The sequence below is a fragment of the Physeter macrocephalus genome, unplaced genomic scaffold (genome assembly GCF_002837175.3).
Source record: "Physeter macrocephalus isolate SW-GA unplaced genomic scaffold, ASM283717v5 random_272, whole genome shotgun sequence".
NCBI classification, from domain to species: Eukaryota; Metazoa; Chordata; class Mammalia; order Artiodactyla; family Physeteridae; genus Physeter; species Physeter macrocephalus.
In genome coordinates this window covers 11,636-29,658 of record NW_021145645.1, presented here as the reverse complement: position 1 = coordinate 29,658, position 18,023 = coordinate 11,636, and the positions used below count along the sequence as shown (strand labels likewise).

Sequence of the window (18,023 nt, the reverse complement as noted above, 5' to 3'; positions counted from 1 at the left end):
CAGTCTGGTTCAGCCTCCCCTCCCCAGGGCAGGTAAGAAGAAGAGGAAGGAATGACCCAGGCAAGGGAGGGACTGGGAAGGGAGAAAAGTATTACCGTGAGAACCAGATGGGGTCCTTCAAAAGGCCTTCCACACCCCTCACCTTCCTCAAGATCTCAGACTCAGTTTTAGAGCACGCAGGGAGTGAGGCCCCTCTGTATTCAGCTCCAGCATGAAAAACACCAAAGACCTGAGACAGGTGGGTAGAGATACCACCAGAGTGGAATGGGCCTAGTTCTGGGACATGGGAAAGGCTTAGAGTTGGATGGTTAATAAACTTGATTAACCCCTCTGCTTGAAGGTACATGGTATATTCTGGAAAGTTCCAGGCAGTCTGGGCTCTCCTGCCAGATCACTTCTGGAACTTTCTATTTCCAGGTCTGGGGTCCCAGGGAATGCTCCTGGCTATAATCCTCTGTGAGAGAGAATAAACTTGAGGTAGACCCTCAAGGGGCCCATGAGAAAGGTCCTACCTACTGCAGGCCACCAGTGCTTTTACAAACCCAAACCAAAAAATTACCCAAAGGGCTTCTCTCGTGGCTCAGTGGTTAAGAATCCACCCGTCAATGCAGGGGACACAGGTTCGAGCCCTGGTCCTGGAAGATCCCACATGCTGCAGAGCAACTAAGCCCGTGCGCCACAACTGCTGAGCCTGCGCTCTACAGCCCGCGAACCACAACTACTGAAGCCCACGTGCCTAGAGCCTGTGCTCTGCAACAAGAGAAGCCACTACACTGAGAAGCCTGTGCACCGCAACGAAGAGTAGCCCCCACTCGCCGCAACTAGGAAAGCCCACGCACAGCAACAAAGACCCAACACAGTGCAAAAAAAAAAAAATTGCCCAAATAACAAAACTCTCACTCCTTTTTGATAAAAACAAGGTGTTCCTACCCCTCAAGAAAGTCTATATGCACCTCCTTGTTTGGAAATCACTAGCTTCTGTGTATTTTCCTAAGCCTCCCACCTTGTTTTCCAAATTTGAAACATAATAACATTAAATGTACTTTTGTGTGTACCTGCTAATCAAGGCTTACTGAGCTCAACCTTTTACCACTGAATCGTGTGGTCACTGCAAAGCCACGGCTAAGAACTTGCCCCTGACCTCCCAGGCTAGAGAGAATCTAATGGTTTCCAAGAAACCAAGTTGGACTAGCTGAGGGTTTATCCCAATTTATACAAGGATTTTACACAAAAGATTGAGTGCAGGAATCGGTGTTATTGTACCAAGGGACCTCTGGCTTTGTTTGGGACCTTGCCACTGCTGTAGACCTCTCAAAAGATTCTCCTTGTCCCACAATGAAAATAAGACTTACACTCTGCCTCCCCGCGTAAAGTGTGAGCTCTTTTAACAACATAGGAGGTAACCTAGGGATCTGCAAATTCAAATGCCTGTAGGGGCCAGAAGGTCACAGTGCAAAGCAGCTCTGTTTCCACAAAGTACACCCTTCCCCATTTTCCTGGAAATGCATGATCCCTCCACCCCACTCCCCGCCTTGTTTTGTTTTTCCTCTTAACAGACATGGGATAGAGAGAGAGATTTCTCTACTAAGAGCAAAATGGTGCAAGTGTGTGCATCGCGGCCTCTGACACATCCCCTGTGCTGGTGAGAGTGCAGCAGACTGGGGAGCAAGGTCCCATCTGAAAGGCAGACCTTACAGCTTCTCCCAGGCGGTCATGAAAGTATGGGAGGAAGCTCAATGGTGGCACATTTTCTCATTTTTTTGAGAGAAGTCAGAAATCTAGATTTTTATGCAAAGTCTTCCAAGTTTTGAATATTGCCTAAAGTTAAGACACTGTGCTAGCCGCAGCCAAACGCTGTGTGCAGGTCAGCTGTGGCCTGTGAACCACGAATCTCGGTCAGTTCTTCGTCCTCCGGAAACAGGCCTTCTCTTGTCTAGCAGCAGTCCCCTCCCAGGACCGAGGAGGTGAACACTGACGGGGCAGAGGCAGGATGGGACGGCCAACCCACCTCGAGACTAGCGACAGGGCCCCAGGTTTGTATAGCCTTAAGAGACAGTGGCGAGATGGCTAGATCCATAGTGACGCTATGACCTTACAACAGATGGTGAAGGTGAGCTCTCTGCTTCTGGGGGATGAGAGCACCAAGCAATCCCCAGCATATGCAAGTTCATCAGGTCAGACTCAGGTCTTGCTATCACCCTAAAACACTAACAGAGGGACCCCAGCTGCTTTGCACAAACCCGATGGCCCCCAGGGCTCCAAGCCTGGCCTGAGAGCCAAGCCGCTGAGGGCAGGCAAGGTGCGCCTTCTACAGTCCTGCTCAGAGGCAGGAGACAGCGTGTGACCTCATCACAGGGTTGAGGAACTGAGAGGGCAAAGGCCAGGAGAGAGCACTGAATTCCAGAGAGTGGACTGAAGTAACACCGCTACTTACCAGCTGTCCCTTCTCTCAGCCTCCCTTCATGGGATCTGGTGACATTCCTGGAAGCCCAAAGGCCCGAGACAACACCCCTACTCCTCGCCATTTTCCATAAGCAGGTGTGGTGGCCACTCACTTGGGCTCCACCCTTGGTGTCTCAGCTTCAGGCTGCGGCTATAAGGGATGGAGATATATATACACGGTCAGTAATGACCAACGGACAACTCACTGGCCTAAGGTAGGCTATTCTTATTCATCTTGGCTCATGCTGGGACCATTACAGAGGGCAAGGTGCACTCAGCGAATGAAATGCCAGAACCTCAGAAGGAAGCAAGAAATCTTACTCCTTCAGCACTGGGATGTGTAAAGGATCTTTTCACCCAGCAATAAATAAAGGACAATGGAGGGGAAAAGAGTTAGGCTCAGGAGGAATAAAATGAAGTCCTGATCAAGCCCAAAGACAATATCACAATTGCCTAGACACGTGCACCTTTGATTCCCATCCTCTTGTCCGTGTCTCCCACTTAGGATCTGTGTGCTGCTCACTCAGCATGGTACTCTTCTTCACCCCTTACCCAAGGAGCACAGCATGGAGCAAGCTGGGCCCCTCTTGTCCAAAGTCTCTCTTCCTAGGTCCAGACTTATAGTTTTGTTTCAGTTTGTGACCAAAGGGAGAAAAGGGACTGAAGCTGACCATGTCTCAGCCTTCCTCCTCTATCAGGAACTAGGGAGCAGCCCCTAGAAGGCAGGGGCTAATGTCCATGGCCTGGTTTAGCCTCTCCTCCCCAGGGCAGGTAAGAAGCTGAGAAAGGACAACTGCAGGGGGGCCAGAAAGGGAGAAATGATGTAACAGGAACCAGCTGGGGAGGGTCCTTCAAAAAGCCTCCCACACATCTCCCCTCCCATGAAGAGCCTAGACTGAGTTTCAGGGATGGTAGGGAGTGGGTTCTCTCAAAGTTTAGCTCTGGCCTAAAAAAAACAGAGGCAGGCAGGATGGCACTATAGAATAAAGTGGGCCTAGTCCTAGGCCTAAGGAGAGGCTTAGAGTTGGATGATTAATAAATTTTATTGACTATACTGTTTGGAGTTGCATGGAATGTTCCAGAAGTTTCACAGAGTCTGGACCCCACCACTCCAAACCTTGATACTAATATAGTTTTTAAAATGAAGATTAAAAGCCCATCCAAGTTGGTCAGCCGTTCCCAAATGGTTTTTTTTGGGGGGGATGATTAATATATTTTATTGACTGTGCTGTTTGGAGTTGCATGGAATGTTCCAGAAGTTTCACAGAGTCTGGACCCCACCACTCCAAACCTTCTAGGTCTACCTCCATGTTCTGGGGTCTGAGGGAATGTGCTTCGCTGTGATCTTCACTGAGAGAAAACAAATTTGAGAGATCTATGTCAAAGAGCCCATGAGAAAGATCCCAGATTATCACAGACCACTAGTGCTTTTACAAACAAGACCCCAAAGAACCCCAATCCCATTTGATCAAAACTTTGATAGAATCTTGCCCCAAGGACACTCTGTTATGCCCCAACTCCTTGGTTGAGAAACACCAGCCTCTGTACCTTTTACTAAGCTTCACTTCCCGCAGTTTGTGTTTTGAAAAGACTTTCCCTCTTGTTTTCCAGATACGAAACATAATAACATTAAATGTTCTTTTTTAAAGTACATATGCCCTTGCCCCCGAACCAAGGCTCCATGAGCCCAGCATGTCTGAACCAGAGTAGGCTTAAATCTTTACTACTGAATCATATGGTCACTGCAAAGCCACGACTAAGCGTTTGCCCCCAACCTCCAAGGCTAGAGAAAACAGAATGGTTCCCAAGAGACCAAGTTGCACTAGCGATGGGTTTCTCCCAATTTATCCAAGGACTGCCACAAAAGATTGAGTGCAGGAATTGGTGTTAATATAGCAAAGCACCTCTGGCTTTGTTTAGAACCTACTTAGGCCCTTACCCTTGTAGAAGATCTCCTGCAAAGGTTTTCCTACCCCACAGCTTTACGCTCCACAGTACATACCTGAGTACCTACCATCTCACAGCTAAGCCACACCCCACCTGCAATCAGTGATTCACGGTTAAGAGAACTGGATTACCACAGCTCTAGCCAAGTGACAACCCACTGCACCAATTAGGAAAAGAGGAAACAAACAAAAACCAAAAAAACCTCAGCCAGCTCTGAATAAGGAAGTGCGCTTCCATCCTGTGCCTCCCATCACTCAACAGTCCAGTCTACTCAAACTCCCCCAATTCCCACAGCTTCAAGTAGCCATGTTTCAAGGACTTGGCTTGTAGGGCCTGCGATAAGCACTGCCAGCGAAACAGGAGGCTGGGCCACACTCAGGCGACTCAAAACTCTCAGTTTGTTGCTCTATTTTTGGGAAGGGAGGAGCTGCACAGTTAGCAACGGGGCTGGCTGGTCAAGGGATGACCAGGTGCCAGGCACAGTGTCCCAAGGACAAACCTGACTCTACTGGCACTATACATATATATACACATATATATGTATATATATATGTGTGTATATATATATATATGTATGTATATATATTCCACCCCACCCCACCCCGCATGCTGCAGCTCCAACCAGGGATTGAACCTGTGCCCCCTGCAGTGGAAGCACGGAGTCTTAGCCACTGGACCACCAGGGAAGTCCCTGGCATCATACTTTAATCACTGAGCCTATTAGAACATGGATAATCAAGTGTGACAGACCGAAACAGAGCCAACGATTTGCTCCTCTGCCATCACGCCCACAGAGTAACTTCTCCGAGGTCATACAGTGGATAAGCACGGGCACAGGAAGGCTCATTCCTTATGCTCATGACCTTGCTTTCTTTCCCACTCAGACTCACCACGAACAGAAGGCGGAGTGGGGTCTGACCACCAAAGAATGGCCAGGTTCCCACAGATCACATCCTTACCCTACACTGGGTCTCACCTGTGGCTTGGGGAACTCACAGAAACACAAGTTTCTTATAACCCCAGAATTTTTCTTTTGGCAGTCACAATTGGTCACATTGCACGTTTCAAGGTTACAGAGGAGCCCCACGCTACACACGTGGGGCAGGAGCAGACGAGTCTTGCTCGGAGCTTTACAGGAAAGCCACAGCAAGTGTTCCAGACACTGACAACATCTGGAAGCAGGCACCCCAGGGCCTCCAGGAAACCCCTCACTCTCGGGCTTTCGGGACTCCTCATTGGGAGCCTTTTTCTTGGGCCTCAGAAAGCCTCCTTTTCTGGACCAGAGGGGTAGGGATATGCAGGTCAATGGCTAAGCTGGCCGGGTGAGGAAGGGAAAGGGGAGAGCAGTTCCTTCGGACCCCAGTAGAGGTAGACAACAGCAAACAATGGAAGCAACGGGTTCAAGAAGACAGGAAAGGCCAATTCTTGGGGGCGGGGGGGCTGCTCCCCTTCCCTCCGCTCTCCGATTAAAAACGAAAGCCCATGACGATGAAAACTGTGAGCAGAAGCAAGAATAAAGCCGTGTCTCGGGTCTCGTCCCAGCGTAAGCCCTTCTTGGCCCGGTCCTCCTGCTGCTTGCGAAGGGCCTCCCGCCGGGCCCTCAGGCGCCGCTCGCGCTCCAGCTGCTCGCCGTAGTGCGCCTGGTAGAAAGCGTCAAAGTCGAACATGGTGCGGTTGGCTCCCGACGAGGCCCGACCGTGGCCCTGGGTCCGAGAGGCGGGCGGCTGGGTGCGGGGCGAGTCGGGGTCGGCGGCGGGCGTCTTGGAGGGCCGGACCCCGGGGCCGCGCAGGTCCTCGTCGCTAAGCAGGCCGCGGTCATACTTGCGACGCAGGGTGGTACTGCCCAGTACCACGTAGGCCTGGGAGATGCGCGTGAAGCGCTCGGCAGCCTCGGCGCTCCCGGCGTTGCGGTCCGGGTGGTAGAGGAAGCTCTGCCGGTAGTAAGCCGCTTTGATCTGCGCCTGCGTGGCCGTGGAGGGGACGCCGAGCAGCTCATAGAGCGCCGTGCGCGAGTACGGGCCGTCGCTCCGGGAATAAGTTCTCGCTTCTAGGACCAGGCCCAATCCCAAGTTTTGTGGAACCCCCCGGGCCTGGCACAACCTCCACAGTAAGAGCCGTGACCACCTCACATCGCGCTGGACGGCCATCTTGAATGAATCAGGCGGGCGGTGCAAGATGAACTGGCCAATGGGAGGCGTGCGTTTTTCCGCATACGGTCGGCCCTTGTAGCCAATCGAGTAAAAGAGAAGGCGGGGAGATGGGTGGAGCATGCGTATTACGAGGCGAGCGCCAAGCCGAGGACATAAAAGCCGGACTCCCGGAGCAAATCGCACGAGTCCTGTTGCTGAGGTGTGGCGATGGCGTCTCGTGGACAGAGACCCGAGCACAGCGGGCCTCCGGAGCTGGTGAGGCCTGTGTTCTGCGGACACCCCTCTCTCCTCTCCTAGGGCCTCCGCGTCTTGATTTCTTCCCCGACTCCCCCCCGTTTTTTTTCTCTCGTCCCTGCAGTTTTACGACAAGAAAGAAGCCCGGAAATACGTGCGCAAGTAAGGGGAGCCTGGATGTTGCGAGGCGTCGGGGGTCGGGAACCGTCAAGTTGCCCTGATTGCGGAGGTTGCTTGGAAAGCACGCAGAATTTAGGGGTGGGGGAAGGAAGAGACCTGAGTTGATCCCATTTTTGACACTGGAAGAGTCAATTTTAAACTTTCGAATGGGTCTCAGTAACCTTAGCATCAGAATGGGAGGAATCACGCCTATCTTTCTCTCATACGACAGCTTGTTTTAAGCATGTCATAGAACAGGTAGGACGTAGTGGAGATGTGTAAGGGATCAGTGCTGTTGGGGGGAAGGAAATAATATTCATGGAATGCTTACTGTACGCCGCAGTTTACATTATCTCAGTAAATCCTTAGGACACCTGTTGGTAGAGTATCTGAATTTCGTAGAGGAGAGTTTTTTGTATAATTATGAAGTCAGTTAACAGATGAGGGCTAGAGCAAGGACTTCCAAACCTATTTTTTCCGATACAGTACTCTGTAAGAAAGTTCTGCAGATACCTCTTTTCTCTTTTTTGTTCAAATTGGAGTATCAGACAGAGTCAGCAAAAACCCTTCGGTCAGTTGTCATTATGTAGCAAATAGAAACTTTTTTCCAGTTGCAGAGCCCTGTGTTAGGCATTTTGAAAACTGGTACGTGTGACTCTCCCTGGATCTTGGGAAAGCCATACACACTCTAGATCTCTTCTGTTCAATATGGTAACCAGTAGTCATCAGCCATCTATTGAAACATATTTAATCAGATATACTTCATATGAAGAAAATGTAGAATGCTTTATTGTTTTTTATGTTATGTATTGAAATGATGTTTTGAGTATACTGGTTTAAATAAAGTGTAATATTGAGTATGTTGGGTTAACTATTACTACAGTTAACTTTACATATTTAATTTCTTTTTAAATGTGGCTTTTAGAATGTCCCAAGTGGCTCGCGTTATGTTTCTCATGGACAGCACTGCTATAATTTTTATTGTGTCTTCTTCACCCTTCTATATGGTAGTAGCTACAGTGGATAATTCTTCTAGAAAACATGTATTTAAGTAATACAATGTCAAAGCCTGGTAGAGTTGAAAATACCCAACGGTTGGTCATTAGATAAATGATCTGTTAACTTCACATTAGCCCTGCAGCTAGTACAGTTTTAGTTTGTGTCAGAACAAAATAACACGTTGTATTACATGGACTTTTGGGGTCACTTTTAAATAGTTGTAGTCGAGTTTGTTGACTGGGAAACCTCAGGGTGATTGTTCCTTTTTCTCTTTCTTTGGCTTTTCTTGGTCTGGGTGAGGTTTTAGCCCAGAACTCCTTTACCACTTGCTTGTGTTTCTGCCTTTTTAGCTCACGGATGATTGATGTCCAAACCAAGATGGCTGGGCGAGCGTTGGAGCTCCTCTGTCTGCCTGAGGGTCAGCCTTGTTACCTGTTGGATATTGGGTGAGATCCTGGGGCTCATTTCAGATAGTCCAGGTAGGTGGTGGGATGTCGTTGCTGCTCACACTGTTGAGTCCCCATTTGATTGTGTCTTCCAGCTGTGGTTCTGGGCTGAGTGGAGATTACCTCTCGGATGAGGGGCACTACTGGGTGGGCATTGACATCAGCCCTGCCATGCTGGGTAAGTATGTCCTATTTAGCACTGGAGTGGACTCCCCTGCATGAGTATGGAACAGTGATGCAGATTGATTCCTCACCTACTCTTCTCCAACGTAGATGCGGCCTTGGACCGAGACACGGAGGGAGACCTGCTTCTAGGGGACATGGGTCAGGGCATCCCGTTCAAACCGGGCTCCTTTGATGGTTGTATCAGGTGAGAGTCTTCAGGTCCTGCTTTTAGACCTGCAGGCCAGTGCTTCCCAAACCTGGCTGTGCAGCAGAATCACACAGAATACTTAAAAATACACATCTCCCAGGATTTTCAGATGTATAAGGTCAGAGCAAGGCCCCCAAATATGTATTTTTTTGTATTTCAAAACTACTCCTGTGATTATCTTGCACTGCCAGGTTCAGGCACCATGGTATAGGTTTCTCTGCTTTGTGTGTGGGTGTGTGTGTGTGGGGGGGTGGTCTTCTGAGCCTCTAGGAGCCATTTTGTGGGTCCCAGCAGCCATCTTGTTGACTTCTTTTCAAAGGACTTTGTAGTGGAGAGTGGCCCCAATTGCTCCAATCTCTTCGGTGGCTTAGGAGTCCTTTCTGTGGCGTCAGGTTCAAGTTTTGAATGTGTACGTAGTACTTTGATAACAGATCTTAGAACACTGAAACTACAGTTAGAAATGTGAAGTTGTTCTTTGTTTCCTGTAGTAAGTGCTGTTTAGTATTTGGTTTAGTGTTTTGTTGGTGGGGTGGAGGGTAGGGTCTAGGGTAGGAAGTCATAGTTTAATCATTACCTGGGGGAAGATCTCCTGTGATAATAGATTGAGCTGTAGCGATACACGGTAGGAATCTGGGTGAGGAGTACAAATCTGGATTTGAAGATTTTCTTTTAGGGTATGGGATTAGCTTACATGTGGGAACAAAACAGGAGGGGAAAAAAAACATTTCAAAGATAGCAATTGCTTTTTAGTAATGATCAGGTGAGATGTTCTAAGCTGCAGAAAACCAAAGGCCAGCAATTTGGTCTTGTGTGTTTCAGGAGTAAATAGTGATTTTTGGTTTGTTTTTAAGAGGAGGGGTGGTATGGCAGGCTTTTTCTTTTCAACATTTGTTACCTGCAAGAAATTGTCCGAGGTGCCGTGCTGTTTGTGGAAATAAAGGTCCCTGTTTTTAAGACTCCATGGTTTTTTAGGTGCTATAAGATGTGGACCAAGTTACTAAACGTGAGCCCCGGTGTGGGGTGTGCCCTAGGGAATCATGGGACCCACCAGAGTTATGAAGAGAAGTAAGAGCACAGGAAAGCAGGAGGGGCCGGGGCTGGGCCCTGAGGTTGGGAGGAATTTGGATAGTCAAGGAGAGGGTTTCAGAGTGAAGGAACAGTGTGAGCAAAGGCACAGAAGTGGGTGGGGAAAGGAGTCTCATAGATGTGGAGAGGAATGAGAAATTCTACGGAAGATGAGGTTGTGTGGGGTCGGTTCCTAGAGGCTTTTAACTCCGTCATCCTGAGAAGTTTGGGTTTTATTCAGTAGTTGATGGGGAGCTGGGGAGTGACGAGGTCAGGTCTGTGTCGTAGGAGGATTATTTAAAAGAAGAGGGAAGACGCGAGAGGAGAGATAAAGTTAGTTGTCGAAGCAATGGAGGCGGTAACGAGTGCTGACCAAGGAGAGTAGCGGAGGAACGTGAAAGCGGGGAGAGGTGGTCGGACACACCAGCAGGGTTTGGGGTTCTGTAGATGTATGCGCACAGCAGTGAGGAGGGGGATGTCGGAAAGGAGGACATACTAGCTGCTTGAGGCTTTAAATCTGGGGATTGTGGAGACAGTTAGCAGGTACAGTTGAAGGAAATGATTTAGGAGGAGAGTGAATGGCTTTGTGTAAGTCCAAAGCATATTTCCCTTGATCGGAGGAAGGGAGTGAAGGGGTAGGTGGCAGGGAGAGCCTGCTGAGTAATGCTAAACTTGCGATGTGTGCAGAAGCAAGGTTGAGGAAATGTTTCCTTGGACTGGCCACGAGAAGTTCACATTCACCTTCTGTAGACCCTGTTTGGTCCAGCATAGTAGAATAGTGACCTGGAGCGGACCTGCCCGTTCCAACAAAGAGTCGTGGGCAGGAGGGTTTCGCCTGGAGATCGAACCTTGCGTGTCGCTCCCTTTCCTGACTAGGTCCCTTCCTCTTTCAGCATTTCTGCGGTCCAGTGGCTCTGTAGTGCTAACAAGAAGTCCGACATTCCTGCCAAGCGCCTGTACTGCTTCTTTTCTGCTCTTTACTCTGTTCTGGTGAGTATGAGATCTCCTTCCCACCTGGGCTGGCTGCCTGTCCCTCCCTTGCCCTGCAATTAGCATGATGAAGTGGAGGTGCCCTGTGGGAATGCCATTTAGATGGGACCACACAGGATGGCGGGACCTCATTGTTGGCTACTTCGGTCCAAGTCGTCAGCCCCCAAAAAAGGAAAGCTCGGCGCTGACACTCTAGTGAAATGTGAAGACACTGATGTCAGAATCTGAGACTGATCACAACTCCTGTGTCCACTCTGCTGACTATCAGTCAGAAGTTGGCTTGGGGGCCTGGACTCCACAGAGTGAGGACAGGGACAGCGTTTCGAGGCCACACAGAGGACACCTTCCAGAGTGCTCACATCCTCCAGCTCCCCCCTTGCCTTCCACCTACTGCCAACGCTCCGATGGGGAGCAGGGTGGTTATTCACCACTGAGAGGGCCTTTATTGGCTTTTTCTTGTCTTTTGTTTATTCATTTATTTGGGCCACACTGCTCAGCTTGAGGGCCCCGCGATGAAAGTGCCGAGTAATAAGCACTGGACTGCCAGGGAATTCCCTATCTTGTCTTCAGAAGTGATGGTGTTGATTTCCACTGTTTACTAGGATTAGATGATAGTCTGTGACTCTAAGTCCTAAAAGTGAGTTCTTTCACTTTTTTTTTTTTTGGATCCAGGTGTTTCTCGGTCCTCTTAGTCCCCTCACCTCACCCTGGCTTTCTTAGAGTGGGTTGTTCTGGCAGATAGCTGGGTCTTGTGCGTTATGTGGTTTCTCTTCCTCTCAGGTCCTGGGGTTAACCCTGAAGTTCTGAGGGCCTTTGTGTTTGGTTTTCTCTCTGCTGAGATGCTCTTCCCTCAGACATTTAAATAGCCAGCCCTCTACTACATTGCGGTCTCTGCTCCAGCGACCCTCAGCGAGAGGCCTTCCTTGGGCCAAAAGTAAACTTGATAGTTGCTGTCATGCACCATCCCTTGTCCTAAGTTATTTTTCTTTTTGGCACTTAGTCACTTCTGTAGATTAGCTACCTCACCCACTGAAATGTGAGCTGCAGAAGTTCGGAGGCTGTCTCTTTTGTCCACGGCTGTCTCCCAGCCCTGAGAACAGTATACCTTGCACATAATGGGAACTCAGTAAATACCTCGTGAATAACGAAAGGAGTGTGTGGGTCCTGACCCCATGGGATATTTGAAAGATAGCCATGTTTCTGTTGCAGGTCCATGGAGCTCGGGCTGTCCTGCAGCTGTACCCTGAGAACTCAGAGCAGGTGAACCCCTTGGCTAGTGGAGGTGCAGGGAAGGGGGAGGGACCCAGAATAGGTACGCTCTCCTGCTCCTCAGCCACCTGCCCTCCTGCTGTTGGGAAGTGACAGAACAAGCAACCTTCGGCTGCTTGGTGGGAAGGGAGGGGCTGAGCTCCCGAGAGTGGCCGCTGTGGCCCCTGCTGGCACATTTCATGACCTAATGTCCTAAGGAAGAGGGGTACCTGGGGCGGGGTGGGGGGAGGATGTCTGTCTTCTCTTGACCGATAAACCATCTGCTATTACTGATTTCCATAACCGAAGAAATAACTGGGGGTGGGGGAGAGGCCGTCAACAGTTGTCTGTCCTGTGGAGTGTGATGCACGAGCAGTGAGGGGTAGGAGGTACCGACTCTGACGCACGAGTGGCGAGCTGTCCCTGACTAATAACATGAATGAGTCTGCCTCGCAGTTGGTGGCCATTCATCTCCTGAGATGTGAGTGGGGAGGTGGGTCCCTGGGCTAGAAAGTGAGAATCAGGGGCACTTGGTCGTTCTGTAATCGCCCGAGGGAGGTATCTGCCGTGGCTGGTTCCAGGCTGCACCTGCTCTGCATGGCTTTCGGGGACTCAGAATTGGGAATAGCCTGATAAAGGTCCTCACTTCTCCCAGACGAGGTCCATTCCGGGACCGGACGGGGGCCAGGGGAGGGGGCGGGAAGCCGCTGCTCTCCCAGCCGCCCTGCCCGACCGCGCGCTCTTCTCCCCCCCAGTTGGAGCTGATCACGACCCAGGCCACCAAGGCCGGCTTCACCGGTGGTGTGGTGGTGGATTATCCCAACAGCGCCAGAGCCAAGAAGTGAGTGCGGGGGGCCGGGGTGCTGCCCGTGCTGCAGGAGAGAGGGTGGCGGTGTGGCCCTCACAGGCCACTGATGCGTGGGCCAGAGCAGTGCTGGGTTGGGTCACTGGGGCCCCGGGCAGGCAAGAAGCCTGGCTGTGTCTGTACCTGTTTGTGGCAGGGAGGGGGAGGACTTGTCTTGCTCTGTGAGGCTTTCGGAGCCCAGCCCTCACTCTGCACTTTCTTGTTTCAGGTTCTACCTCTGTTTGTTTTCTGGACCTTCGACCTTTATACCAATGGTGAGGGACCTTGAGTTTGTAGGCCCATCTCTTCTGGCTTCCCTTCTTGTGGGGCCAGGCCGTCGACCCGTTAGAAGGGCTCAGGCCTGGGTGCCGGGCCTTCTGGGGTGGGGCAGGTGGGTTGAGAGCCCTCCAGGGTGATCTGAGAGCCTTCGCTCCTGCAGGCCCAGAACGAAGCTAATGAGGAAGAGGAGGCCAGGGAGTCCACGTTCACGGTCGAGAGGTAAGGCTCTTGCTCAGCCCTGCCTAAGGCGCAGGCGGTTGCTGCCACCAGGTTCATTAGACACAGCAGCAAGACTCCTCCGTTTCTCTCTGCTTTCACCAAGTCTGTCAGGGTCCAGTGTGGCAGAGACACCAAGGCGGAAATAGGACCTGGGGACCCTTCGGACCTGTGCCTGCACCTGCCTCCGGCTGAGCTAGTGGAGCCCTCCCGGATGTCTGTGGGCAGCCTTCCTCTCTGCCTGCCTTCCTGCCACACCCGGCAGGCTGTCCCCTCCTCCCAAGGCTGCCTCCTTAACCTACATCCCGGACCCCGTCCCCACTTGGCCCTGTGGCTCCCTTTCCTCTCCCGCATCCTCACGTTTACCCTCCTGAGTCATCCTCGTCAGCGCACAAACGTCCTGCGCGATTTCGCCTGTCTTCACAAAGGGTCCTCCCTTACCCCGTAACGGCTCCCGGCGGGCACCCTGTTCATCGCTCCCCTTTATGACCGAACTCCTCACATGCCTCCCCTGCCGTTGTCAGTCCCCTCCTCTGGCGCATGCTTGTCTCATCACAAATTGCTCTCTTGATCAAGGCCACCGCCAGGCTGTCTCGCCAAGCCCATGGTCACTTCCCAGTCTTTTTTCCTTCTCCATCTTCATTGTAACTTGCCCGCTCATCAGAAGCTGATGCAGCCGATCGCTCCTCTAATGCTTTTCTCACTTGGCCTCCCCGCCACGGTCCCAGTTCTCTGTTAACCTCACTGGCTGTTCCTTCTCGGTCCACTCTGGGGCCCACCCTGGACCCCTTTTCTCTCTGTGCTGCTGCCTTAGACACCAGCTACAGGTTCAGAACCTCCAGGTTTCTATCCTTGGTCTCAATCCCACCTCTGCTTTCCAAACCACCTCCCCTCCTAAATATCCGTACCTGGACTTCCCACAGGTCTCCGGAACAAAACAGAGCTCTTGGTCTTCACCCCCGAACTTCCTCCCTCCATTCTTTCCATTCTCAGCCCTTCCTGTTTTCCTTACATCTCACATCTAGTCACTCCATCCCTTTTCCCCACTCCTACCTGGTCTCTGTCTTTGCTGCCTAGATTACTGAAAGCTACCTCACTTGTCTCCTTACTTCTGACTTTGCCTCTTTGAATTCATTTGCCGTGCAGCAAGACGGAGACTTCCCTTTTTCTTTTACTTTTTAAAAATGTAAATCATATCTTGCCATTTCTCTGTTCAGTATCTTCAGTTGGGTTCTCGTTACTTTTATTTTCCCTACCACCTTTCACTGCTCTAAATCATAAGTATTCGTTGATTTGGTATTACTTCTGTCCCCAGCTAGAATGAAAACTTGGTGGGGACTTGCACTGTATCCCTGACACCAGAATAGTGTCTTGTTGGCAAAAGGTGTTCGATATTTGTTGAAGGAACAATTGATTATAAGGTGGTAAAGAAGGAGGTGATTTCTTAGTTCTGATTGGTAGGGGTGAAAGGTTTTCAGACTCTTAAGACGTTTAAGAGGAAAAATGAGCCGAGAATGGATGAGTTAGGAAGGCCCACCTGTGGTGAAGATCATGCGTGCGGTCCTCGTGTCCACCATGGATTGATGCCCTCTGACCCTCCGCGGTCGTCTCCCTTAGCTTCCTCAGCCCATTCCCCGTGGGGACTTGGGGGCTCTCCTAGCCGTCGCTGCTCTAAGGTGCCCATCGCTTGCTCCCAGGGAGTGGTCCCATCTCCTGCTTCCCCTCCGTCCATCTTAGGCTCCCTCTTGTCCTCACGCCGGTGCCTACAGACGACGTGTCCTAACTGTAAACTTAGGTAAGTGGTGGGACCTGATCATCCATTTCTCGTCTGTTTAAAATTGGGGGGGATGTGCCACCCTCTCGGGCAGTGTGTTGAGTCGAGGGCGTGTCTGTACAGGACCCGGCACAGTGCCTGGCGCGGACCTCATTTGCCTACAGGCTCTTCCTCTTGAAGTCCTCGGATTTGAGGAGGGTGGGGAGGAGCCCCAGGAGGCCTTTGTCTGCTGTAAGGCTGATCGGCCTTCTCCCCGTGCTGTCACTTCTGTCTGATCACGTTCAGGCCACTTACTGTAAATAAATAGGTAAATCAAGGAAAAGGATTTTAAACCTTTACCTAACATCTCTAATTTCTGCCCCCCAACAACTTTGCTTGCCCCATGTATTCCTTAACCCTCGCCACCCAGCCTCTACCCTACCACTCGTCAGCTGCTCTCTCCACGGGCTCCATCCCTTCCGGCATTTGCACTGTGGACTCCGCTTCCCTCTTGGCACCTGTGGTCGGGGTCGCTCACCGTCTTCACTGCTCCCTTTGTCCCCCCGATGACTCTTTCCCATCATCCCTCCCGCAGCTCACACCTTGCCCCCTGTTCACTGTGCTACCCCAGAGCTTGTCCTTCCTTAGAGACTCCTGGGGGTTACTCCTGCATCTGTTTAGTCCTGCATCTCCAGCAGCCTGCTTTGCACCTGGCACACTGGACTCCTGCTCCCTCACTGTAGGCCCTCTTGACTTTCTTTCGTGAGCTGCTATCTCTGCACACCCCAAAGTCTAGGACATGTTGTGTTCCTCCTTTGGTAGAAAGCCTCACTGCTTCCTGGAGGGAGAGCACGCTCCTTGCTGGTTGGTGTTCACACCTCCATGAACTGGACCAGCCAAGTGGGATTCTGAGTTGGTGTTTTTTTTTAATCTGACTTTTATTAGGTTAGAACAGATGAGAAGTAGCAGCCGGAAGGGTGTGTCATGCAGTCCGGCTTGCGCTGGTCCTCGGGCGAGGAGGAAACTTACGAGGCTGACTCAATCCTCAGCTGACCCTCAGAGTCTCACTTGGACCCTTCCCCTTCTTACACTCAATGACTCCAGGCAACAGGGCTCTTCTGCTCCCTAACCTCCCTCTTCAGTCCTTTCCCTGTGCCTCATTTTCGTGTACTGCTTCTTTTCTGGAATACTGGCCCACCTTCTGCATGAAGCAGCTTATCTCTGTGGCCCTCTCCTTTTCCCCATCACTGCCTTAGCAGCTCCTGGCCTCTCTGCACTTGCTTTGCCTCGTGCGGGTGGTCGCTACCACAGCCCAGCCGTGGACTCTTTAGGGGCAGGGCTTGTTCATAGCCACTGTAGAACATCCATGGGCCATGCACGCAGGTACTCAGGGAATGGTTACTCGGAGGGCAAGCAGCCTCCGTGGTGTGTTCAACGCTGAAAACAGTTGGATTCCAGCTGCCAGGTGGGGATGTGGTTTGAGGGCCCAGGCTCCCCTGTTCTCAGGGCCTCTCTCCCATAGAGCTGTGGGAGGTCCCTCTTCTCCTCAGCCAGGACTGGAGGCCAAGATCACCCCTTGAGGATCACTGTCAGGGCTGCCACGAGCAGGGCAGCCTTGTTTTCCTACCTCAGACACCTGTAGTTGCTGGGAGCCCCAACTTGGTCTGTACCAAGCGTGCTGGCCTCACAGCCAGACTAGGGCCTGCTTTCCTTGGATTGGCTCTTGTGAGCCCCAAAAGTAGCTTGGCCCCTGCCTGCCCCTCAGGCAGGTATGTATGTGTGCCTCACCACGTGGTCAACTGCGTGGATGCCTGCGAGCGAGGGGGGGGGGGGCGCCACCTCTCCTGCCTCCTCCTAAACAAGCGCTCTGGCCCCAGCAGATGTCACCAGGGAGGGGGTGTCCAGAATGGGGACTTCTGTTGTGGAAGGGGCATCTGAGGCCCCCTGACTCGGGGGAAGCTCACCACGCTTACCTGCCGGGATTAAGCTGGGTGCCAGCCAGGCCTCTGTGTCCACCTGCTCACAGCCGTGTCTCCTGCACAGGGTCCCGTACAGGATGGCGAGGCGGGGGGTGGTGAGGAAGAGCCGGGAGTGGGTGCTGGAGAAGAAGGAGCGCCGGCGGCGGCAGGGCAAGTGAGTGCAGGTGGGGCAGGGCGGGGGCGGGTCTGGCCACCCAGGGCCCGGGGCTCACCTGCCTCAGGGGTCCCAGGGGTTCTTGTTGTTTTTCCTGAGACGGTTCTGTTCTTCCCGCCCCTGTTACTTCTTCGCACAGGGAGGTCCGACCTGACACTCAGTACACCGGCCGCAAGCGCAAGCCCCGCTTCTGAGCAGGCGGCCGCGTCCAGTGGGACAGCTCGGGGACCACACAGGTGTGAGCTGTGCCATCCAGCCCAGGCACTTGCTTCTGGAGGGCTTTCTGTATTGAAGTGCCTACTTCATCAGCCGACAAAAGTAGTGCTTTAGAAAAGTTCTAAAAAGGTGTAAAGTTCTAAAAGTATTTTCTTCCCTAAAAAAAGTTCTGAGAGCATCTTATTTTGTTCTAAAAGCAGTAAACCACTTTCTGTGGAACTCCGGCTCTGGCATTTTCCAGCTCTGTGATCCTAAACAGATTTCTGAAGTTCCTCTATTGGTGGGGGCTTGATTCCCAGGTTATGAGTTAGGTTTAAAGAACTTAAACGTATGAAAGCATTCTTTTAACCTGCAAGGAACAAGGTAGATTAATTTAGGGCTGCCTATGTGCGACTTAGATGAGACCGTATCATGTATTACAACACCAGGCAAAGTTGGGAAGCGTGGGCAGGAAGAAATGAAAGGTATCCGTGGTACCCACTGGCCGGAGGCCTCTGCCCAGTCTCTGGTTTCCCTTTGGTCTGAAGGC

The 18,023-nt window shown here is 51.6% G+C and overlaps 2 protein-coding genes and 1 non-coding gene across 4 annotated transcripts; 2 read left to right on the top strand and 1 right to left on the bottom strand.

Moving 5' to 3' along the window:
- Nucleotides 1-5,401: 5,401 nt before the first annotated feature.
- On the bottom strand, nucleotides 5,402-6,557 carry DNAJC30 (DnaJ heat shock protein family (Hsp40) member C30). The gene has a single exon (XM_007099972.2). It carries the CDS (start codon nucleotides 6,534-6,536, stop codon nucleotides 5,856-5,858), a length of 681 nt encoding a protein of 226 aa, XP_007100034.1. The 5' UTR covers nucleotides 6,537-6,557; the 3' UTR covers nucleotides 5,402-5,855.
- A 161-nt stretch (nucleotides 6,558-6,718) lies between these two features.
- BUD23 (BUD23 rRNA methyltransferase and ribosome maturation factor) lies at nucleotides 6,719-17,714 on the top strand. Of its 2 annotated transcripts, XM_007099973.4 has the most exons (12): nucleotides 6,719-6,794; nucleotides 6,898-6,935; nucleotides 8,282-8,377; nucleotides 8,473-8,555; nucleotides 8,651-8,747; nucleotides 10,709-10,805; nucleotides 12,015-12,065; nucleotides 12,809-12,894; nucleotides 13,127-13,172; nucleotides 13,337-13,395; nucleotides 17,189-17,278; nucleotides 17,418-17,714. In XM_007099973.4, exons 1-12 carry the CDS (start codon nucleotides 6,747-6,749, stop codon nucleotides 17,470-17,472), a joined length of 846 nt encoding a protein of 281 aa, XP_007100035.1. In that variant the 5' UTR covers nucleotides 6,719-6,746; the 3' UTR covers nucleotides 17,473-17,714. The 2 variants fall into 2 exon arrangements, with proteins under 2 accessions (XP_007100035.1, XP_007100036.1); XM_007099974.4 differs by lacking the exons at nucleotides 17,189-17,278; nucleotides 17,418-17,714 and adding an exon at nucleotides 13,499-16,605.
- On the top strand, nucleotides 16,652-16,783 carry LOC112065653 (small Cajal body-specific RNA 20). The gene has a single exon (XR_002892151.1). It is a non-coding gene; the product is annotated as a small Cajal body-specific RNA 20 (non-coding RNA).
- Nucleotides 17,715-18,023: the final 309 nt, after the last annotated feature.